We start from the raw sequence: 24,940 nt of genomic DNA, 5'->3' as shown, positions 1-24,940 counted from the left end.
TTGACAGTTAGCTGCCTGACACTGCATTCGTTAATCCATTTAGCCAAAAACAAAAAGTTTAACTCTGATTTGATATTTAAAAATTCATATTCAGTACATAGCAACAGTGATGTTTGATTTGTTTCTGTAGTATTTGATTGTCATTCTGTAATGAATGTAAAACCACAGGGATCTGGAAGGTAGGCAGTATGTATACAAATGTCTGGCACACTTTTGGTAAATGGTCAAGTGTAAAAAATTTGTAGTAAACCAACTAAAGTGTATAAATCCACTAACACGACTAACTAGAGATGTTCAGAAACGAATTATAAGTTTTAAAATGTCTGTCTTTTAAGACTACGTTCTAATGACCACCACTCAACTATAGTGGTGGTAGCATGACAGTGTAAATGGTCTTTCAACTACTTGGAAGATCATCTTTTAGATAGATACTAGAATCAGGCTAAACCCTTGTGAATGTGTCAAATGGGTATTAGTTGTGGGAGAGCAGCCTGAGGATCAAGCAGTAATGGAGCTGTGGCTGCTGCAGTGAGACGTGTGGGGGAGGCTGTATAAACTAGCTTTATTAGATGTCTTTCTGTTTCTAGACAACAAGAATAGGAATTGTGGCTCGTTTAAACATTTGAGCCATTCTTGAGTGGTAAAATCAAGTCCAGCAACAAAACAAGTACAAGCTGAACAGGTACACACGTCCTCCATATTTTGCTGTCAAGCTCCAAAAACAATTGACTTAACCAAATCCATGGACTACAAACATTCCAATCAAACTGCACCTATGCTTCCTTTAGTTTCTTTGGTCAGATACAACTTGCTAAACATTTGAAACCAGAGAATGAAAGTCTACCTTTGATGTGATGAAAGCTGTGAAATAAACACAAGACATAGACAGCATATCACACACTATGTTCACCTTGCTAGCGACACTGTGACATTTATCCAGCTAATCAATGTGCCCTGTGCTGCTCTAAGTCCCTGACGTTTAAGCCTGTCACAGCATGCATCCTAATCAGAGAGGCTACAGCTAGAGCAGGAAGGACATTAATATCAGCACTGAAGAACCCTATTTTAAGACGAATGATGAATGAATGGATGAATGATATTTATTTATGTAAACGATGACAAAATAGGCCCTATAACTGTGAGCAAGCATCAGATTATTGTAGCAGTTGTGGAAGGCACTTAGTTTCAACTTGCTGATATTATATTGTTATATAATTAGACAATAGACTAAACAAAATGTGGGTAATCCTAAGTGACTGATTTTACATATAGGTGTGCACTCACCCATCCATTTTGCTCCAAATAGGCTGGTCACTGATGAAGGTTAGCAGGTAAGTGTACTATTTTCCAGATGTTCCTCTTTCCTAACAGCTGGGATTAACAGACAGGTTTGGCAAACCTGAAACATCAGAATTATAAAAACATTTAGTACTATAACATGTGAAAGGAACATACAAGGACTACAGTGTCAAGTGGTGTTTTTTTTTGTTTTTTTTTACATACCAAGAGATTACATCTAGTTTCGAGTTGACACAGAAATCAGGAATTCCTCTATAAATTGCATTACTTTATTCCCCAATTAAAAAGGATATTACATATTAACTCTTAGAGGAGCACGCAGCTATCGTTTTGTGGAGGGCCTTCATAGATTTGTGTTGTATGCAAAAGCAAGTATGACACATGCACAGAAGGACAAATAAAAACGATCTCAAATTGAATTACGCCATCTAGTGGCTGACTGCAGAAACACGCTCAACATTTCCCTGGATGGAACCATAGGACACGTATTTTTAAGATCAAGCAGAATAAATGACAAAGTTTCGTACTTTGTTTTTTACTGATGATAATAAAGAAACTCATATTATCAGTGAAGCTGCTCGTAATAAACTAACAGACAAGTGAAGAAGATAATCATCTTTCAAACGTTTTATATTTTACATTTCTGAGAAGCAGAGCAGTCTTTTGTAGTTCGCGCAAAAAGTATGGGACAAACCAATTATATTATGATACAGACACAGACGTAGAATCCACGTCTTTGTCCTTAAGAATTAAAAACAGCTGACTTCGTGGCGCAACGGTAGCGCGTCTGACTCCAGATCAGAAGGTTGCGTGTTCAAATCACGTCGGGGTCAATTCTTTGCTGACTTTCAAACCTACATTATAGCTATATTCCATGGATATGATGATATGTCAATTGTTGAAGTACAGATTGTCTTCTGATGTTAGCTGTATGACTGATTACAGTACCAACTATAACCCCCCCTTAAAAAACCCTCACACTTTATCCTAGTAATATTTGTGAGTATATTTTACACATATTAAAGTCTATGTTGCATTTTCTATTAAAATAATAGTCACGTGGTCAGATTTACATTGAAAGACGTTTTGCATGTTAATCAATCCTCATGATCATACCAGCCATTAAAAGGTCACTTCCTAATGTGCTTTCAATGCAAGTAACTAGGGACAACATCCTGAGTTCTTTTTTGTGTGTGCAGCTAATATGAGGCTACTGTAATATGAATTGGACAAATGAAGTGGATATCTTTAAATGTAACTTGTTTTTTTTTTAGTATGAAATTCCCCCCTGGCACAGTGTTTCCCGGGACAGTGTTTCCTTGTTGAGTATTACAGAAGGGATAGTTTTTTTTAAAAGTCTTTGTTTTCCAGGAGACATGAAGCATAAAAAGTTTCTATCCATCCGCCATCTACCACAGATCAGTCACAAGTCCACATCTTAGAATATTTTTCCTAACAAATGTGAAATGTGTATCACAGAGAAGTGTACACTTAAACAGATTTTAGGGTGTCAGCTCAAAACCTAAAATGTGATATAAAATGCTGTGTGGAAACATGTCTCAGTGCATCGGGAGTGGATTCTTCAAGGTCTTCCTTTTCAACCTCAAATCTAATTATAACACTTGTAACACCCTAATGCCCGTAGCTGCAATGGTGGATTAAGTTCATAGCAAAAGCAACCAGAACGGTAGTGTGATCTTCTGTCACGTTTCTAAACAGGAGATTTTTCAAGGCAATTTGATCCAGTGCTTTCCATTTAAAGGCACATGGAAAAAAAAGATTACAACATGGGAATATTTTACTTAACATATTTCATAGCTTAAGTGTTATAATGCATTCTTCAATATGAATGTACCTCTCAGTCCAGCTGCCTGTTCCAACATTAAAAACTCTCAGGATTACTCTCCGTACAGGGTTTGCTGTCTTCCTTTTCTTCCTTTCCTTTCTTCTTTAAGTCGTTGTCCTTTCGTCCTTGCTCCAGTACATTCCCCGTTTTGTGTTTTCTCTGTCATTAATGTATTGGCTTCCTCTCCACTCACATGCTCTTCCCTGCTTAAATGCCTCCTCACAATGCAACTTGCAAGTCTCCCTCCCCTATACTTCTTGGTCCAAGTTTCCCTCTACCCCACCTCCTTTCTCTATTCAAGCCTGTTTCTCATCTTTCACTGACACACATACACTTTGAACACAGTTGATTAGCAGAGCCTGGTGAGAGTGCAACTTGGCGAGGACAACAGGTGACCTCTAGTCCTCAGGAGTTGACTCACATGAGATAGTCCACAGCGGCACTCAGCATGCGATCACAATGGTCTGATTGTACTCTGAAGCTCTCATTTTACGTCAAACAGGTCAGTTTCTGCTCCACGGTTACCTCTGCTTATGTACAAGGCCATGCTTTGAACTTTTGTTTGACTAAGAAAGATGCCCAACCATGATGGAGAGTTTGCGTGAGAAAAAGAAGACTTCATTTTCATTGTTACAGAATAGTAAATCCAATTCCTTAAAAAAAAAAACTAAAACCTATTCTATTAATTTTGCCCCATCATTTGAAATGGCAGGGGAATTCAAATGCCCCCATTGTGCGCTTGCCAGTGGGAGGAATGGATGTGGGTGGACAACAGAACAGTTAGAAAGGAGCCTGTATTGAGCAGTTTGTTCCAGAGAGTATTATTACACTGTGAGAGTGCTCAAAGGAAATGGTTGTAAACAAACCCAGTTGCCCAAGTAACGCAGCTGAATGTCTCTTTCTGTCCAAATTCTCAGTTACTGCTGAGCAGAGACACCAGGGTGGCACCAGTGTGTTCTGTTAAAAATTTCTTGTCACTTGTGATGACAATATATAAATTAAATGTTTTTAATTTGAATGGATTATACTGTATGGTCATACATCCCAACGTGTTACAGTTAAAAGCCTATACTCTCCTCTGCTAACTGTACAACTGCCTTCAAGCCAGACTGACTGAGAAAAGAAATAATAGATGAAGTGAAAGGCAAGTACTGGAAAACTGAGCAGGCGTTACTAAGGAGACATTAGTACCAGTCAGACTTCCAAGGATTTCATGACAAGATTAGAAAAGGAGACATTTCTACCTAAAAAGAACTAAATAACAGTAAAATGTTGTTAGGTGCATAATCTATATACAAGTCAAATAAAAAAAAATTAAAAAAGGCAGAAAATATTACCCTTTATTGCGCACAAACAGACAAGAAAGATAGATTTTTGACTGTGGGCTGACTCCCAAAAATCAAACTTTTACAGTTCAAAGCAAGTCCTCATTTGCCTTGGTTCCACTGAAGGGTTAAACCATAATAGTAAAAAAGACAAACACATTTTAACAATCTAAAAAACACACCAAAAAAAATCTTGAACCTTTGTCTCTAAATTGATTCTTTAATCAACTATTACATCCTTTGAAGTTTTGTTCTTCCACATCACCAGGCTTACTTCTGCCTCCAATGCGTCTAAAGAAGGATATGAATCGGGAGGTGCTCACTTGCCCCTCTATATGATTCCTCGCCTTATTTTCAAGCAATGAACGGACTCCAGCTTCTTCTTCTCTCATATTTTCTGTCCTTGAGCCAGAGGAGTATGACCTTTGAGACATGCTTCTCTGGAACAAGTCTCCCATCTGAGCAGATGCTGGAGATCGCCTGGTTTCATCCATGGACACAGACCTCAGTATTGGACCCTGCGACGCAGCTCTCTGACTAAGACATTCAGGAAGAGATGCCGAACCACTAGATGGAGATGTTAGACTTTCCGAATTGGAGTAACGGGGCAAACAATTGCCTTCATCACTTTCCCAAACTCCACCATCAAGGTTGTTTCCATCAGACATGAACGACGGTCCGTCTTGGTTTTTTGGTCTGTTTCGCTGGGGGTTGTTTCTTTGGGAACAAGTAAAAGGGCTCAGAATAGTCCACGGGGAGCCCACATCCCCATTGTTGGCAAAGAAGTAGTCTCTGGTTCTAGGGCGAGGGGTACGTGGGGTACGTGGGGTACCTGGAGTGTCTTGTGCTTTCTCTGACTGGCGAGGGGTGCCTGAAACTTTATCCCCATCAAGGCTGCTTTGGCTGTTTTGGTAGCGAAGAACCTTCCGAGTTATCACACGCATCTTCTCAGCATCCTCTTGGTTTTCCAGTGCTGCTATTTGCTCATCCTCTCTCCTGGAAGTTTGTTTCTTCTCAGTCCTCTCTTGTTTAGTACAAGGTGTTAGCACAGTTTTGCGTACCAATGGACTGCACACAGATGGAGATCCTTCAACTGTGGGTAGAATGTTCTTCCTGCATCTGGTAAGACCCTCTGGAACACTGGAGAGAAAGCTGTGTAGGGCCGACTCCAAGCTGGTGGTGCTCTGCTTGGTTTCAGGTCTGGCGCCTGACACTGTCGACCGGCGTTTGGCAGTACTACGCATGCTCTCCCTCCTCTTGTGCCTCTGCTCTGCTGCCTCTCGCTCTCGGTTCTCCTTCAGTCGGGTAAAGAGAAAAAAAAATAAATAAATGAATAAAATATATTCAGATAAGATACAACACAGTGTAAGTGTATTCAGATATAACACAAGCCAAATTAAAGAAAAATCATGCAGGCCAAAACTTTACTTTGCTTTTTGTCTGAACACACCTTAAGTAGTGAAGTGGACAGGAGGACAGTGCTCGTTAAAATTCAGAATAAAGCATGGTAAATTGGAGAGTAGAATTAAAAACCTAATTAAATTTGCCAAAAGTCTACTTAAGCAAAAAAACACAGCCCTTGACATGAAACTGCTAAAAGGTTCCTCAGAAATTTGGTTAATCATCATTGCACATTCGGGTAGTACTATAAACTCTCTCTTACCTGCACAGCTGTGTAAAACCGCTTGCAAAATGAATGAAAGATATTGCAGCACTCCTCCAGTTTGAAGGTAGTTGGATCTTCACAGAAGTACTCAGCGACAGCATTGCTCAGCATGTTTAGCTCCTGGAGAAAGGATTCCACATCAGCTAGCTTGGCATCAGCCCTCTGGAAAGTGAAAACATAAAAAATGTACAAAGACAGGATCAGCCTTCTGTAAAGTGAAAACATAAAAAATGTACAAAGACGGGATCCAAACTGCACAAAGTATTTACAAGCTCCTTCCCCAATTCCCCTCCCCAAAAATGGAAAATCTTACCAATAGAAATGTCTCCATTTGTTGTAAGAGGCCAGGCTGCCTGCTGGTGTAGAGTTTCATCTCTTTTATCTTCTTCACTTCTCTCTCAAAGTCTGCAATTACCTCCTCTTTACAAATTCTGTGCCAGCCAGAAACATTTACACATTTATATGACATATTCCAATGGATATGTCAACATTTGAAGCTACGGTTAGAGTACAACTCATGTTCAGTTAAATTACCAAATAAACTGTCAGTGAACTAATGTTAGCCACCTTGATGCCTTCCCAATGTTTTCAAGCTGATTGGGGAAAGTCAGCAACTCAGCATCGATGTCCTCTGCTTGCTGTGGGTGTTAGATAAAGGATGGAAAGCAATAGCGAGTAAAGAGATGGAGTGGGAGAACAAATAAGTTAGACAACTGTTTGGAGACTTAGCATAACAGCAGGGTTTATCCTGATTTCACAGATATTTTCTTTAGTGAGCATCTGTTCATCCCAGGGATCCTCCTCACCTTGGCAACATAGTGCATGAGGTTCATGCCAGGCTTGTTGGCCTTGGTGTCTGCCAGTTTGAGCAAAGAGGTCATCCTGAATCCAATGGCATTGGCACTGTAGCCACCCTGAATAATAAATCATTTGAATGGTCCATTCATCTATATAATAAATGCTGAATAAAGGGCTTTAAATTAATTTTCAATTCTGAAAGAAAAATACCAACAGCGTTCATGTAATTCCCAGCCTTTAATACTAGCCGAATGACTGAGTGGAGGTCATCGCAGTCCAAGAGCTCTAAGAGGGGAGAAGACAAAGAATGATTATGAATGAAAAATGTAGACAAAGAAACTTGACATAAACTTCACCTGATAACTGGGTGGAGTAAATAGGATAGAAGATGGGAATGTAAGCAGCTCTGGTGGATGTAGGTGAAATGTTACCATTAGCTGCTTTGGTCATGACAGCAACAGAGTTCTTCACATCCTCCATAAGAGGAAAGAATTCCTCCCTTAGCACCATAGATTTCAGGCGTTCCTCATAGCTAGAGGCAAGAAACATAAAGTAGTTTCACACTAGAATGACATAAGCCTAAGAGAAGAAAAGGGGCATTTTCCAAATTGTACAACACTACATTCACTACCAAAAGCAATAGTGCAGTTTTGTTCAATGAACTTCAAATGTTTTGACGTGTTATTGTATATGTAGTTTGTTATGCAAAAGTGGTACAGTTATAATAATTTTACACATTCATGGGTAAGTTAGTTCAAGAACATTTCTTGAACTAATATGCAAACCAATATTTCATAACAAACAAACAGTCAAACATACAACAACATCAAAAAAACAACTGGTAACCAGAACCAGTATTATATGATTTTGGAAAACTCCAGACTCACCCCGCCACCCTGACCAGCTGCACCATGAACTGATCTGCCTCAGGTAACAAGGAGTGGTTCCCACTGAATGATAGTAGCTGCTTCACCTGTAAATAAACACACGTTTAATTCAACAATCTTTTTTTGTGATCAATCCTCTCGATATCAAAAGCTCACAAACTGTAAAGAAGGAGCTAACAGGCCAGATAACATGACCAATATGAAGCATTTAAACTTCAGGACAATATTTTTTTCTAACTAACTTTTTTCCAAGTAACTAATAGTGTATTTCTTATGCCAAGACACTCAAATGTTCATTATCCTTATTTTATGTGCCCAAAGTGGTATGAGAGACACACAAAGGCTGTGGAGCTGAAATTACCTCATTTTCTTCTGGCAGCAATTTACAAAGATCTCTCAGTTTGCCTGTCCCAAATCTGAGCCAGTTCCCCTGACGAATGTCCTGTACCATTTCTGTCACCGGCCTGTAGAGGGAGACAAGACAACAATGATAAAAAAAGGTCCTACCATAATCAACTTGATTTATCACATCATTAGTCCTCCTAAGTAATACTGGTTGTTTCTCTATATTACAGGTTGACTGGTTTACATCCACTTAACAAATAGTGTGGAAACAAATTCAGAAAATGTAAAACTTGCTTGAGGCAGGTTCTTCTTCACAATGAATATCATGCTCAGTTTTTCCTTTTTGTTTGGGTTTTTGTTTTCTTTTTGTGGTTTTTGCTAAATAGCATGGCAATCACATTGTCACACATTGACAAACAATGGCTGAACATGGATGTCATGAAAATGGTATGAATTAGTTTCTCGTGATCAAAAATGTGTTGGTCATCAGCCATCTCCCAGATATAGGACACTGGAGCTCCCAGTTTGACCTCTACTGTAGGTTTATGTGTTACTAATTTCAATAGAACAATTTAACGATGGTATTTTAAAAGTATGTCCAGCAAATTACTAAATGACTTCAAACAGCAGTATCAAGTGCACTTTCATCACTACCACACAGAAGCTGACACAATCGGAATTTGACTAAGACACCTAGGCAGGCATAAATGCAGTAATGCAGCTGACACATTTGGTATTCAAAGTTTATGAGCTAAATGAACAAGTGGCATCATCTTGATAAGCTTCAGCCACAGAAACTGACTCCAGTGCTGAATAGCAATATTGCCTTAGTCCTAGGACACCTCAAAGGCCTCACTGTTAAATTCAAGTATCCAATAGCAGCATCTTTAATAAAATACATACTGCAGAGCAGTTTTGCTCCTCTAGTAAACACTAAAATAGTTAAATATGCAGCTGTAGAAGATGAAATCTTTTGGTTAAAGTGACAATCCAACTTGACAACCTCTGCTCAGCCTAACCTACTATGTAGGTCAGCAGTATGTTTCATTCCTTCCTTTCATTTAAGTATTAATAAAGTGGGTCATAATAGTCAAAACAACCACGTTGTTTCCTACGTTGCTACTAAATGCTCTAAAATGATGTTTAAAAGGGCATTTCCATGTATTAGTATATGGTCGGCTCAGATAAAGAGCCTGTCGGCTGGGTAATGATTAGCACAGTGGAAGTAGCTGGTGTGTCAAGATCCGTATTTCTGACTCTGTTTGATATGACCACAACCTGCCCTGACCACCACATACTATAGTTCTTCCACATGTAGAACCTTTAGTTTTTATTGTTTCCTTTTCTTCATATGTTATTCTATTGTGTTCTTTCGCTCAATCAATTGATCATTTTTTTTGACACTTTTCACCATAATCGCTATTATAGATTGTACTTTAACCATCTTTACCTCTTGAAATGTCTCAGGAAGATCCCAATGTTCATACTCTTTTTGGAGTCAAGAATTGTGACCTAAGGAAAACAAAAACAACACAAGCATTAATACCAACCACAAAAGGTTCCACCACTACATAATCATATTCAGAGGTAAAGACAAGTCCATACTCACAATTACACTTCACATAATCTCTTAGGAAGCAAAACACTCCCACACACTGTGTTAGTTTAGCAGTTCCTCATTGATGACATTGATGATGACTAATGCGGAACATTAAACAACATCAGTTCTTATATGTCTGCTTGTTACTTCCCCAGCTTTTACATACAGTGTCAGTTTATTGTCCATGCCCATAAAAACCTACAGTGTAAGATTGTCTACATTAGTTACTGAAAATCAACATTTGTTATTCACCAAAATCCAGTTATGGCCTGAGTGCAACCCTAACTATTTACCTGAGGCTCCAGTGGAAAAGGGTCCATGCCCACACCGTTCTTCAGACCCATGACTCTTGAATTGCGTAGTGAAGCCCGTTTGTTGTCATGACTGAAAAGCTCCTCCATGCTCCGAAAATCCAGCACCAGGTCCCGCTGCTGTCGCTTAGATGTCCAGACATTCAATTTACCCAGGACACGCTGGCTGGGAATAGTGTCCCAGTTCAACTTTTTCAAGGAACGTCGTTGGGCATTACGAGAAGAAAAAGGAGGGGGAGGAGGAAGAGGAGGAGGAGGAGGAGGAGGAGGAGGTGGTGGTGGTGGTGGTGGTACAGCACACATGGGGGGAGCAACAGGAGAAGAGTCTTGGAGATCTGAATCTTCCTGAGCATGCGGTGGACAAGACGGAGCAGAGTCTTGAGAGGAACAGCTAGGAGATCTTAAAATCAGCACTCCCTCCATCTGTAGCTCTCAAATCTGAAGATGATGGGAAGAAGTGTCCCTGCTGCTGAATCTGGAAAAATTGCATTATTTTAGACAAAAAAAAAAATTCTTCATTCAGAACATGAAATGTGCGTTTGCACTTGTTGCCTCTTGTGTGTTTTGGAGCTGAAATTATTCGACAATAAATCAACAACAAAACTGATCAATACATGTCTAAAGGTTTTACAATTAATGTCCTTAATTTAAGTAGTTCCAGCTTCTCAAATGTTAATATTGTTTATGTTCACTGTCTTCAGGTATAATAAATTTAATGTCTTTGGATTTTTGATTGTTTGAGCAAAAAATGGCATTTCAAGGTGTTACCTTGGACTCAGGAATCTGTGATTCACAGTTTCAATATTTTATAACATTTGATCTGAAAAAAATGAATCAAGAAAATAATCGTTAATCATTTTGAGTTGCTGCCCATATATGATAAGATATTAGGGATAATCTTCTTCAAATATAATGTTTTCCCATTGTTTTATAGCTACAGACTTATGTTTACCCACCCTACATAAGCATATACCACAGAACCATAGAGACTATTTAATTTCTAAATATCAACATACATTTTACTCTCTACTCCACTGCATTGAAGTTATGTCATTTTTAACTTTAAACTTCTCATATGGTTTCATATCACTATAAAGTGATCCAATATTTAATCAAAAAAATGAAGATGTCATATAATAATATATCAGTCATGGGGACCAAAACACTAGTTTTATTGCAAGAATTGCATCTTGCTGTTTATACTGAGGCTATGCAATTTTGTTAAGTAGGATTTTTCATGTGGGACTTGCAATAAAGTACATTGCTGTATTGGTACAAAGTAGAGGACCTTCTTCCACCACCGGTATTTTCATTACTGTTTTACCCTCTGCTTCTCTTCCCTGAACTACACAATAACAATTAACACACAGATATAATGTCCTCCTAATTCACTTTTCATACGAAACGTCATTGAGATAATGGCCTTATTTTATTGCTACAGTCTTTACAGCATAGGCAAAAGCCTCAAACAATATAAATGATACTTTGTATTACTTATTCGAGACCAGTGTTGAATTCGGCATAGATGTCATCCACCAAGTATAACATATAACATGAACAAGTACATGACATATAAACCTTTTACATTAAATGTGGATCTGCACTTCTTTTTGGACATCCGTTGTTTATTGTCGTGGAGGAAGGCTGTATTAACAAGCCAGTCAACTGCAATTAACTGTGCTTATTGTGATGACTAATACTGACATTTTTTAAATAAGCATGTGCATTTTGTGATGATTTAATTTGTATTAATTCGACATTTTTTTGAGCGAGATTCGCTGTCAGTTCTTGATTTGCAATGAAATCGGCTCACCTTTACAAACAAGGCTCCTAACTGAACATATCATCGAGCATAAGCAACTCAAATGTAACATACTTTGAACTGCAACTAAAGCACCGATTCATTTTACTCACCGTGTCCTTTAAAAAATGTAGCTGTCAAATGAATCCGCAGTCCGGTAAGTAAAGCCTCGTGCTACTCCACTGAAAGTATGTCTCACGAGCGGCAGTCACAGGTGCAGGACACGCGCCTCCACCAATCACATTCAACCCAGATGTTTCCAGGTAAAGGAAACGCCCTTTTGGGTAAGGTAAAACGGCCTATCTCAAACTTTTTCACGTTAAGGACTCTTAAAGTGACACAAATTAGTCCACTGAGCCCCTGTCTGATAAGATTTTGTCCAGGGTTTTTTGTTTTTATTAAATAAAGTGCATGAGACCAATCATCAAACTATCATTGATGTTGTAATTGTGTTAATTGTGAATGGAATTATAGTGAAAATAAATGATTCTCCTTTTTGGTGGGGACCCCTGGACACCACATTAAGAACCACTGGGGTAGTAGATGTCTAAAACTCCCACATGGTAATCAACAGGGGTTAAAAATGTACAGTTCAGGCAGAAGAAAAACCTACAGGACCCAAAGAATGACAAGAAAAACATGACACTGATGCTTGGAGAGTGCCATTTCTCACTTGGGAATTTCACTTGTGATTTGACTGAACTATGGTAGAGACTCTTATATGAGAGACATTATAGCCTAACTGGTGCAAACTCTGAAAATGTGTGAACTGTTGATCCTGATTAGAAATGTGATACCTTTTGTTGGGGTTCCAATGACTCAATAATCAAACAGGAGATAAATATAATAAATGATGATAAATAATGGTTGATCAAGATTACTCAAATGCTTCTACATGATTGTAATCACAACATTATGATTTTACTTGACAGAATCCCAATGGTTGCTTCTCTGTCTATATACGCAATATTCTAGGCTACAGTGCAATACTAATGAAATGAAGGAGCAAACAGGAAAATACAGCCCAGGCATTTGAAAATGTGTAGTTTTTAATTTTGCTCCCTTGGGGTGGGGTGCGAGTTTTCAGGTCTGAGTGAGGAATGAAGGCAGAGAATCACATCAATCCAAGACAAGACTTCATTTATCATCTTAAATACCGTTATGTGCAAACATTCATACAGTACAACACACCAGCTCAGCCTAGAAAACATTGATTGTACACAAATAAAATATCTATCTTATAAATCTTGGTTCTCTCTCGGCAGCAATCTAAAGACTGCCAGTCAGAGTGACTTAGAATGCTCGTCACATCTTTTCAATTTACAGGAGGATTTACGACTACGGAGCCAAAAAGAAAAATCCTATTGCCATTCATTTTGGTTTTGGGGTAAGGAACTGAAAAGGCGCAGGTTTGGAAGAGGGAGTCACATTTTATTAATATTGCTGTGTGGTGGTCAAACAGACCAGGAGCTTACCAGAGAGATTGCAAATTTTAGCCGCGAGTGAGGCCAAGGTCTTACTGAGTCGCACAAATTAAATCCACTTCCTCACATAATTGCTCTTAAGAGTGCAGCTTTAAATGTAAACCCACATTTTTGGATTCTGCTTCAGCCAGTTTCATGATTGAAAATAACAACAGCGAGCACGGCACTATGCAAGTCAATGTGAGCTGGTGCACAGAAGGCCGAGAGTAGAGCTTCAGTGCGTTCACATATATCTGCACCTACACTCGGGATCACTGCCTGCCATGCAAATACAGAGGAGACATGAAGCTGGAGGACTAACAGATTAACTGATGGAAGATTTCATAGAGCACTCCCTTGTGTTACTAGAGACTCTTATGAGTTAAATGCAACATGGTAAAACATGACAATGTTTACACTGGACTACCTTCATTTGCCTTCACAGCAGTTTGACACTGGGACACAAAACCAGTCTCAATCAACTGACATTTGGAAAGTATCTATTACAGATTTGGTTAGCCGGAGGCATCATTTCATGATAGTGTGTAGTGTTGTCATCTGCAAAATGTCATTAATGCCATACTCATAAACTAGGTCATTTGGACAAACCAGAGGTTTCAGTGTACAACATGCTGATTCCAACACATAAGATGAACATAATAAATACAGTGATGCATAAGAAAACACATTACGTATTTAGTACCATACCTATGTCTTATCTTGTCATAATTGTCAACAATTGATGATTGTTTCCTTTCATTACATCCAGACAATGTTTCACTTAAAAGAAATAAAAACAAATGATGAAATCATTAGTGTTACTCAAAACACCATCTACTAAATTACAAGAACTGATGATGAAACATTAGAATTAGTCGTGTTAGATAGCTAATCTTCAGTGTGAAGAAAGGTAAACATCTGCAAATATATAATGGTTGAGTAAAAACTGAAATAAATGATCCTAGAAGGTCTTAATATCAAACAAAAAACATATTTCAACAATGCATCACTGTTATGTCTGTCCTTCTACCAAAAACAAACAAAAAAGAAAATCATCTATTTTAAATAGTCATTAAAACAGTTAAATGGAGTGAATCCATTCAAGTCTGTCTGATCACAACTGAGTTTGAGTTTGGACACACTTTTTCACTCAAGTGGATGAGGAGATGTGTCCAATATGTTTGACTGGTACAGTAGGTCACACTCCAATATAGGTAGGTCATAATCCAACAAACGTTTCTCTCAATCCTCTTTGGGTAAATTAAACAAAATCAGTAAAATACCCAAAACCAGTATAACTTTGGGAAGCTGTGGCACTGTTTGTTCAATGATCACTGCATATACCAGTTTAAGTTAAGAATTTTCAGGATTATTACAGACTAAGCACTGCAGAATTTGCAGTCTAAAAACACATCACCCCAACAGTATTCTGTCCATTGCTGTGAAGCAGAGGACATACAGCTGACTAGAACAGAAATAATGAGGAAATAAAGAGATGACAATCAAATTAAGGAGAAGTTAAACTAAACACAACAATGTGTTTTTTATAAACTACAAAACAATCATAATTTCAAACATTAAACAGTACTTAATTTTAAATGTACATTGATTTGAAATGTCTGGACATTCCTTTCCAGTGTACCATACAAATCTCCTTCATATGTTTGAAATCTTTTTCAGAACTTATCTTTATTCCTCCAGGCCACATGTTCATTTAGTACATTAAATTATCTTATTTATAAGGAGGCACACCAGGAGTGATAAGGTCTGGAAGAGTTTCAACGTAGTGTTTGGTTACATCTCAATGTGTGAAATGGTTCTTACCATTTTGCCTGTCGTCACCTGTCTCTGTTACTAAGATGTGGGGTTGAAGTTGAACTCAGAGCACTGGGAGCACTTGAGGAGTACAATAATGGCCGTAAACATGACTAACACAAGCTCACACAGCAACATAGTGTTGAGATAGAAGGGGTCAAGTCATATAGGAGAAAGTTTCTCTGGGAACAAAGCACAAATAGGATTAGAGTGAAAAAAAAGGAAGTTGGTAGGAGAGGCACTAAAAGCCCCCTGACTGTTCATGAAACTGGCCACTTGTTTTTGTTCAGCATTTGGCCCATTCATCAATAATACCCTGCAATTCATCTGTTCAATAATCAAGTCACACCCTCATCTCATATCTTTTTCCATCCAATGATCAATACATTTCCCTCTGTAGTGGTCCTCTGTAAGTTGGGGGTTTCAACAGGTAACAGGTGGAGGTGGTCGAAAAGAGGACTGCAGGAGGTCCAGCAGGCGCTCTCACTGCTCCTCTAACCAAGAGGGCTTGTCGGCCCCTGGAGGCCTCAACTTTATGTTGAACTGCTTCAGCGTCTGCTCCAGCTGCTGCTGGTTGCCAGCAAAGTACGCCGAGATAGCATTATGGAAGAGGAGGAGCTGCTTATGCATCACCTTCACCTGTGTGAGACAAAGCCAGACAGGGCATATAAGTTTGGTTTGTGTGTACAATCATAAATAAATGTGACCATATCGAGTCAACCTGGATGTATACATTTTTTTCGACTTACAAGTCTGGAGATTAGTCGCTGCCAGCTTACCTTATTCTCCTCCAAGAACTTGAGTTTAATGGTGACGTCTGAGCGGAGGCGTTCGTACTTGTCCTTTTGGACTTGGAACTGTTGTTGAGCAGCATCTATGCGGGCTACGGCTACAGCATCTCTTGGACCCAAACTCAGCTCCTCTAAGTCTGACCTGTAGGCATCAAACTCCAATCTATGCAAAAAAAAGGAGGGGAGGGAAGACAAGAGGGCATACTTCAAAAATTCATAGGATAATGATTTTTATAAATAATTATAAAACATGGTGACATTAAATATTCATTTTAGCAGAAGGAAGGAGAAGACGAAGAAGAAGGAAAGAATTCCTTGTCTTATATTTCAGAAGTAATATACTAATACAGTCTTTTTTCAATGAGTTAATTATTTCACCCTGAGAAATCTAATGTATTATGTACTGTAAAAAAGGGTTTCCATTCTGTTTGTTAAATGAAAAGACTTTACCTGGCATTTTCATACATCTTGATGGTCATCAGGGTGTCCTCCATGGTCTTGTTGACCAGTGTGTTGATGCTGGACACAAAGAAGTTAATGGCACCAAGCAGAGTTTCTCCATTCTTACACAGCAACTTCTGAGTCTCTGCATTGTAGCCAAACTCATCCTGTAAGTGTAAAGAAATAGTTCATGCATACAGTAGAATGTGGATGGTATAAACATAAATCTAACCTAAAGCTATGTGAATAGATTTTGAGGCCTCACCCTTAGCTCTGGGGATTTCTGGCTGAGGTCAGCAAAGGTGTCACCCAGTGCGTGCTGTGTCTGCACCATGTTGTAGAAGTGGTTGGTCAGTGCTCTGGCCAATCGCAGCACATTCTCATATTTCCGTTTCGTGTCTCTCAGCACCTCAATCTGGGCCTCAAGCTCCAAGTCCACAGTCCTGGACCCCCGACCGAAACGCTCTGAGATCATTTGCTTTGTACACTGAAAGAAGACACATGAAGACATTAGTAAAACTATTTTGAGGCACACTACAATGAATTCACCAAGCAGCTCTTCATCATATAATGATCATTTATTCATTTTACTGGTTAGTCAGCATTATATAACCTCATGTACCTTGTAAGTGTTGAGGCCCCACTTCTTCACCGTTTCTATTTTCTCCACAGCCACTCCTCGGGTTGTTTCCTCTGCCGTCATTGATGAGCTGCTGCTGCTGTGGTGCATGTTGGAACCTGAGAGATAAGACCCAGAAAAGACAAAAAAAAACAACAAGGTAAATAACAAACAAGAGCAAACAAACACTTTGAGGTAAACAAAAGAAGATTAACCCAAGATTGAACCCCATAGACCAAACAGAGAATCCTTAACTACTGAAGTGTATTCAGTGCTGCATTTAAAATAGAAAAAAAATGAGGATGGTTTCTGAAATCTCTTAAATTGCAACCCATGCCCATCACCATTAGCCTTTAAAGCACTTCATCATGCATAGGAGTGAATTAATGAGTGAATGAAAGTTAGAAAAATGCAGAGGATGAAACAAAGAGGAAATACTGAGACAGCCTCATGTTTTTGACACAATTTATTTCATACTGGAGGTGTGATAAGACTGTAAATGTCGGTGTTAAAATTTCTATCTGATTAATTAATGTAGCATCTGTCGCGCGCTCAACCTTTTTTCCCAGTACCTTGGTATTCATGTGATTGGTTTGCTATGTGGTGGATGACAGAGCGGCTTGGGGGAAGGCTACCTCGCCTGGCCTTCGTACGCAGTTCTGTGACAATTGGTGGGTGGTCGTAAGGGAGGGTTTGGATGAAGGAAGGGTTCAGGGTGATTGTGCATTAGAGTAGGAGTGGGATTTACATTGGGGTTTTTTTCCAAATTGTGGGAACAATTTTGTTTAGGGTAAGGTGTAAACATGAAGTAATTATTGAGGTTGAACAAGCGTGCCAAAAGGTAGAGTAGGAGGAAAATTGGGAGGAGGAGCAGGGAGATGCAGAGGAAGAAACAGAAGTATGATGACAAAAGGGAGAGGAGGAGGATGAGGAACATGTAGGAGGGAATGGTGAAAAGGAGGTGGAGGACAAAGATAGACAGAATAAAGATGAAAAGACAACATTTAGTGCATGACAATCAGTGAATAATGCAAATGAGTGAAGATGAAGATGGGGGCAGTTTGAACTGCAGCAGCACTATAATAGTGCAATACTAAAAACACATCAATCTTTTAGGAAATAACGATAAAACAAAATGATTAGCATGAGAGAAATTAGGGCCTCTAAAAACTAGGTTGGCTAAAATCAACCCACTAAAATCTGAGTTGAACCACTGATATTCAAGGTTGTAAAACAAATTCACTTTGTGATGAACTTGAAGATGGTTTCTGTTTTGCTGAGAAACAGAAGTTCACAGATCAGTTTATTCTGGGAAAAACAAAAATAATAAATGGCATGATGCTTAAAAACCCAAGAGACACCAACCTGACAGACGAATATGTAAAAGAAAGGCAGTGATAGAAAAAAAAAAGGCACAATATGTCCAAGAAAAAGAGCAGCAGGTTAAAATAAGCACACTGCCCTTCTCTCCCCTGAAAAAAAGACATTTTAAAAGAAGATGAAAGAAACAAGAGAACAGCTGTCTAAATCTAATTCAACAAGTATAAAGAGCACCTTTCCAAAATGAGATATCCATCATGTGAGAAATATCCATTAAAAAAGAAAAGGAGAAAATCATTACACATTACTTTTAAAAAGATTAGAGTTCACAGAAAAAGTTATTGCTTGACAACCCTGAGCGACTACAGTATATTTAAAGACTAATGGTTCATATCCCTCATCTCCTAAAAATGGTTGTATCAAATTTTGGAAATTGGCTCTTTATCATTAATAATAATTAAGTCTAAGGAGCCACCTATTCCTGTAACTGGGATCCTTTTGTTAAACTCTTTATTGTAGCGTACAGCAGGGCCTAAAAGAGAGAGAGAGTGCAACAAAAAAGCAGAAACGTTATCATCAAAAAAGCAGCAGTGAGTGTGTCATTGTTTCCCTCTGAAACTAGAATGCCTTGAACATGAAAATGACATGAATCCTTCAGTGGACCCTCTGTATCACACAACACATGAAGGAAGGTTTTTTTTAAGTTTAACGTGGTATTTCATTATTTATTTATTTATTTAAATCACACAATTTGGGGACTAAAGTCAGTCAGAACATTTTAAATCACTTTGATACTCACAGGCTGTTTTCATCAGCAATATAATTCATCATTCATTCTGCCACTCTGCTTTGTAAGTCACGTTTTCAGATACAGTGAGAGGCCTATGCTACTGATGAATGAAAATCATTCAATCAGTGATGAATCAGTGCAAATTGACCACCAGTTATCGCAAATTAATAGCTTGCAGGGTCTCACGGGAAGATGATCTGAGGCCCCAGAAGTCAAATACTTCATTGTCCTCTGAATAAACTCACTCAATGAGTCCAAGAGTCTGAGGCAGAGCACAGAGTCAACAGAAGAAGTCCAAATGGGAAAGCTTAGAGGAGCCTGAAAAGATATGAAAGACAAAGAGTGAGCTCTACCTTTGATTGAGCTGGTGGGGATGATACCTTCTGCTGTTCCTCCATACCCCCCAGATACAATGCTGGTCTCGTTCAGATTGGGACCCGATACCATCACCTGCTGTAGGTCCTGCAAAGTTTAAATGGGGAAATAAAAAAGAAGAGAACGGAAGAGAGGGAAAAACGGAGGATTGGGGGTATGAATACAAGGAGATTATGACTAAAATTCAGGCAGTGTAGACAATGTATGTTAACGACTCCTTCACTAGAGGGGGACAAACACTACTATGTTAGGAAGGTTAGTCAGTACACACAGTCGTCAAGCAGTGTTCAACTCAACGGCTTATCTGGGAGTCAACGGGGAAAACTGTTAAGTGTGTTAAAGACAGAAAAGCACTAAAGTTCCCGGTCAATAATTAACCTGGCTAAAGACATGAGCTGAGTCTCCTGCTATGCTGCTGTTTGGAGCGAGCGCAACGACAACAACTACTGCACCTCAGCAAACTAACAGCGACCTTAATGATCTAAGCAGCAGGAAATGTTCAAGCAAACTATTTTCTCCTTCCAGTATAACGACCATCGCAGGCTTCAGTGTGTTTTCCTTCATCTAACTCACTGTTTTCCTTTGTTTGCCTCCCTGCTTGTGTGTAAGCTAGTGAGAAAAAAAAAACAGTTGTGAGGGATTTATGGGAAAAGGAAAATCTGGCCTGAAAAGATTTCTCACTTTGGCAAAGCATATGTTGAGCCCAGGTTACCACAACAAAAAGGTTTTTTTACTTTACTCATGCATGTGGCCATGAGCAAACCTCTCATTTCATTTGTGGTTAACACTACACAGAAAAGTATGGGCAAAGACTCATATTATCCATCATAAAATATAAAAAGGGGCATAATGCATACAACAGGACACTTCCTGAGGCCTAAAGACTCAGTCACATTAAGATTTTGATAAGGAAACTACTGATGAATTCTCTGGAGGGGAGGCAGCAGTTTCCTTTTTATAAACAAACAACAAAGAGTATGTTTGAAATGACCAAAAGGAAGTAAAAAAATGTTGCTGTGTCACTGGAGGATAAACAGTATTCACTGAGGGAGATGAATATCTTCTTACACATGTATCTAGGCTCTGTTTGTTGAGACAGACCTACAGCAGCAGTAGTCACGGTCAACTCTCTCTTTGCTTCCTTCCCAGAACACAACTACGTCTCTTATTATGATTGAAACATCAAAACAGTATTACGGCATTAGTATGACAAGATTATTAGTATGACACTGTGTTTTGTCAAACGACACCCGCTAAAATTAAAGGAATCACACTCATTCTTCACCCAAGTGCACACACAAAATCTATGCTATATTAGCTCACTCAAACTCTGGATGGGTTTCGTAGCTGATCAAATGAAAATCAAATGAAAACAGATTTTAATGTTGATACCCAAGTGTTTTGTTCCAGCTAGAGTTAGTAGGAGCCAAAAAAAACAGCAGTACAATTCAAGCTGCACAGTGGTTTGCTATAAAAATGAAATATTATATCTGACATTTAGTGAAATAAACCAACATAGTGATGCGAGGCAATTTAATGGCTTATAAAGTCAAACCACTGAACAGTTCTAACACTAACAAAAAAACACACACACACACACACAGACATAAATGCACAAATGGCCTGCTCACCCTGGTGCCTCTGGAGCTCCCTACCTTCTCATCTAAGCTCCACTGCAGCTTTGCAGCCTGCATAGAGATGAAGGAGGGGGGGAATCGACACACACAACAACAACAACAAAAAAAGAACAAATAGAAAAAGGAAAAGGAGACAAAAAGAAAAAAAAATCCATAACTGAAATCATGAAACAAGATACAAAGATGTAAAAGAAATTCCAGAAAAATCATTGTAATGCCCACAGACAGCTGTGAATGAAGGAGGATGAAGAGCAGTGATGACTCATATCACAGCAGCTCAGCTTTGTAGTTACTTTGTGTTAAGGTTAGTGCATCATCCAGTTAACTGGAAAAACACATTTTTCTTGTTGTTTTAGCACAGTTTCCATCTTTAATGTGTTCCCACTGCTCTGCTATGATATTATTCCATCACTGTCTCTAGACAAAGGAAATACTGATTTCTGATAATCATAAGGATATTTACTTTCAAGATATTAATAAACACTAAAATTGACATTCACATTAAGGAAAAAATAAAGAAGGAAATGTGTACGCACACAAACATCCACATAAACTCATTTTAAGTGGCCAAACAGGTAGCAGGTAACACACTTTGATTGCTGGGACAGATAAGACTCTATTTTAGCAACTGATCTGGGGTCACGTCAGCAGTAACATGGCCTTCATCACAGCACATCTGCTCATCTTCTGCAGTGCACAATCACAGTTTAACATGTAGCTTCTTGCACACCAAAAAAAACTACTCAAAAATGAATAAATAAGTTAAATACAAGGACATGGCTTGTTTAATTACATTTGCTATTTATCTCTCCACCAGAGATCTGCTTCATGCTGTGGCATCTGTTCAATGTGGGAGAAAGCTGACGCAGGAACATGTCCCTCCCTGGACACTTTGTTGACACAGTGCCTGTTCCCGGAGAAGGAAGGAAACTATAGCAGTTTTGAGACATCAAACAGTAATCTGGTTGTCATATCCTGACACCTACAGTAGGTATGTAAATATTAATCATCTACAGATGCCTTACCACAAACACGACATGGCCTGATAGGTGTGGACCAGACAGCAGAGGCTCTGCTCTAAAGTGCCACAAACCACTATTTCTAAAATAAATAGGCTGCTTTGAGATTCAACAATATAATAAGGATATCCTTGTTATCACAATTAAAGTACAAGTTATCACTTGTGAGAAATTGTGTCTAACACGATGAGGATCTTAAAATACTGGTGATTCTCAAAGTGAGTCACTGTGATGCATGTGATGTTTTTGCCAGGATGCTGCTGGCAGTCAAATCTATCTCTGTCACTGTAGAGAAAGCTGTCAGTCACATCTGCTGTTCTGACACACACAAGGACACAATGCTACAACATCTGAAACCAGACATATTCTCCTCTTCATCTCTGTGCTGCAGCTTTAAACCAAGTGCTGCACAGATATCAATCTGATTTCTGAGGGCTTTCACCCAAGGACAAAGCACAGCCAGTGTCAGATTAATTGCTGTGTTGCTATGACAACTGGTTGATATTCAGCACTAAACAGTGCTGAGTATGAACATATTAAACTGAGGAAGACACACCAAACGTCTGAATACTTCAACATACAAGCTTACTAAGGAAGTAGGATTTTCTTTTACTATTTTGAGCAGACTTTGAGCAGAGTCACATAGTTTGGTTAGCAAATAACAAAATTAACTGTCGGGGCTTCGTCCAGGATCTTCAGTCTATTTGTCAAACAAGGTGTGGCTTAGATACAGAGGAATGCACAACCTGTTCCACCTAACTTACTCTACAACTACACTGTTATCATGCTAACTGACTCTGACAAACACACTCCTGTGAATGATGAAGACGAAATGTCAAACCAGCACAGTGTCTTTTACCTTCAACTCAGACCCACAGCTGATTATTTGTTCTATAAGTGTCCTGGTGGGGGTGTGGGGGTGTGTGTGGAGAGTTTAGCATATCAATTCAACACCTACTGTTAAGGTTAATACACAAGAGATGTGTCTGCTACCCTTAACAAGAAGCCACATGATCTGTTAATGGGAACAACTGGTTCCCAAGGAGACAGCTACACCTGATTTCCCAGCAAGGTCTCTCTAATTTAACTCAGCAAGCCAAGCAACACAAGGACTTCTACATGTAGGTATACAGGTGATACATAACACAGTTCAATCCAGGAAGAAAACAATATTTAAGTTCACAGCAAGAGACTGGAATACAGCTTCTGAATGATTACTCTGCTCTGAGTGGCTGAACACAAGTACTTTCAGGTGAAGTGAGAAAGAACAACTGTGAGTAATTGACCCCATTCATACAACTAGTGTTCAGGACAAACAACTGAGAAGAATGAGTCCTGAGCTGCACTGAGCATATTACCACAGAGCAGAGTGGTACTGTGGTGTGAATGGCATGAAAAGAGCCAGCTCCCTTAGCTAACCTCGTGATAGCAGAGAACAATACCCATAACCACAATGTGTCAAACTTCAAACAACCAAAGGCACACATTTCTCCGTCACATTGTGATAAAATTCAGAATGTGGGTTTGATTTTGTCATGTGAATGATTTCAAACCTTCAGGGATAGTACTGTATTACTGAATATATCATCAAGTTTAAGGCTATTATTAAAATGTCCTTAGGAGAAAAACTCACAACAAACAATAATCGGGTGCCTGAAGAAAGGTCACTTAAGATTTTTTATAAGAAAGTACAGCTTGACATATAAAAATGCAAAGGTACAATACAGAATACACTACCTTTTTTTGTTAAGAAAATAAACTTGTTTAAAATAACAAAACAACAAAACTAATATACATCTTTTCAAATGGAAAAAAATCTAATCATCACTGCTGTAAAAACACACTTTGATGCAAGAGTCTCTATGTGATGTACCAGCTGTAAAGGGCCAATAAGCCAAAGTATCAGAGTTAGTGGAAAATACAGTAAGGATGCCTAACAAACAAATGAATAAGGAAACTAATGGCTCTGTGCCCTTGTCTGCTTGCTGGATTCTGGCTTTGGGTATGCAAATGGTCTTGTGGGCGGCTTAGGGATTGCATGTGGGTAAACACAAACATTGTGTAATAGCTTTAAATAGGTAAATAACAACACTGGGTGGTCTCAAGATGTTCCACAGAGTCATGGAATGAAGTAGGTAGTGTGACCCACCTGTTCAAGGCTGTCGTCTTCTGCTAGCGTCCCTGTGTCGCCATTACTGTTGATAGGAATCTCCATTGTGGCAGCTTTACTCATAATGCTGTCTGTCATAATGCACTGTGAGAGAGAAGAGAGAGAGAGAGAAAGTGTGGATGCAGCAAGCTATGTAAATAAAGTGAAAAGGGTAGGCATGGAAAAACAGTGAGGCCTAAATCCTGCTTTAAAGACAAGAGTAGTCAAAACAGCCAAATCATTAGGCAGATGGGAATATAATTGCTACAAACAAGCATGAAGGCAGTTTTCAAAGAGCAAGGCTACACTCGCATAAAAAAAAAAATGAAGAAAAAAAGACACACCTATGAAAGCCCCGCACACAGGAGCCTGCCACTACAATGAGCCATCTTGTTGAAGTGGCCACTTTAGTCTACAGCTCAGTTACACAACTGTATGTTGGCGGCGCCTGCACCCTTTACACCCAGACCACAGGGGTGATTGCAAAATGCTGTCAACACTGTCTAGTCATTCAAACACTTGAAACTGATTTGGCTTGCACAGTCGCACCATAAAGCTGTACAAACACATGTGTAACAACATTTGCAAAAAAACAATGTTGAGCAGGCAGTAATATATTTCCTATTTTTGGCTTAGAAAGGAA

General features: G+C 38.9%; 2 protein-coding genes and 1 non-coding gene across 4 annotated transcripts; 1 reads left to right on the top strand and 2 right to left on the bottom strand.

The window, feature by feature from the left end:
- Window positions 1-2,060: 2,060 nt before the first annotated feature.
- trnaw-cca (transfer RNA tryptophan (anticodon CCA)) lies at window positions 2,061-2,132 on the top strand. Its single transcript has one exon. It is a non-coding gene; the product is annotated as a tRNA-Trp (tRNA).
- A 2,562-nt stretch (window positions 2,133-4,694) lies between these two features.
- Window positions 4,695-10,167, bottom strand: fhdc3 (FH2 domain containing 3). The gene is made up of 11 exons (XM_053331102.1): window positions 10,060-10,167; window positions 9,617-9,678; window positions 8,183-8,285; window positions 7,822-7,907; window positions 7,366-7,466; window positions 7,149-7,219; window positions 6,943-7,050; window positions 6,704-6,774; window positions 6,450-6,567; window positions 6,134-6,298; window positions 4,695-5,765 (listed from the first exon to the last, which is right to left on the bottom strand). The coding sequence occupies exons 1-11, from the start codon at window positions 10,165-10,167 to the stop codon at window positions 4,695-4,697; spliced, it is 2,064 nt and encodes a 687-aa protein (XP_053187077.1).
- Window positions 10,168-12,933: 2,766 nt separating this feature from the next.
- arfip2b (ADP-ribosylation factor interacting protein 2b) lies at window positions 12,934-24,401 on the bottom strand. 2 transcript variants are annotated; one of them, XM_053331825.1, is made up of 8 exons: window positions 24,298-24,401; window positions 21,124-21,180; window positions 19,471-19,579; window positions 17,011-17,126; window positions 16,654-16,875; window positions 16,398-16,555; window positions 15,936-16,110; window positions 12,934-15,795 (listed from the first exon to the last, which is right to left on the bottom strand). In XM_053331825.1, the coding sequence occupies exons 1-8, from the start codon at window positions 24,394-24,396 to the stop codon at window positions 15,640-15,642; spliced, it is 1,092 nt and encodes a 363-aa protein (XP_053187800.1). In that variant the 5' UTR covers window positions 24,397-24,401; the 3' UTR covers window positions 12,934-15,639. The 2 variants fall into 2 exon arrangements, with proteins under 2 accessions (XP_053187800.1, XP_053187801.1); XM_053331826.1 differs by lacking the exon at window positions 21,124-21,180 and having other exon boundaries at window positions 24,298-24,396.
- Between the last annotated feature and the right edge of the window lie 539 nt (window positions 24,402-24,940).

Source organism: Scomber japonicus, chromosome 13, assembly GCF_027409825.1.
Source record: "Scomber japonicus isolate fScoJap1 chromosome 13, fScoJap1.pri, whole genome shotgun sequence".
Taxonomy (NCBI): Eukaryota; Metazoa; Chordata; class Actinopteri; order Scombriformes; family Scombridae; genus Scomber; species Scomber japonicus.
The sequence above is the reverse complement of the archived record's forward strand: the minus strand, read 5'-3'. Positions and strand labels throughout refer to the sequence as shown.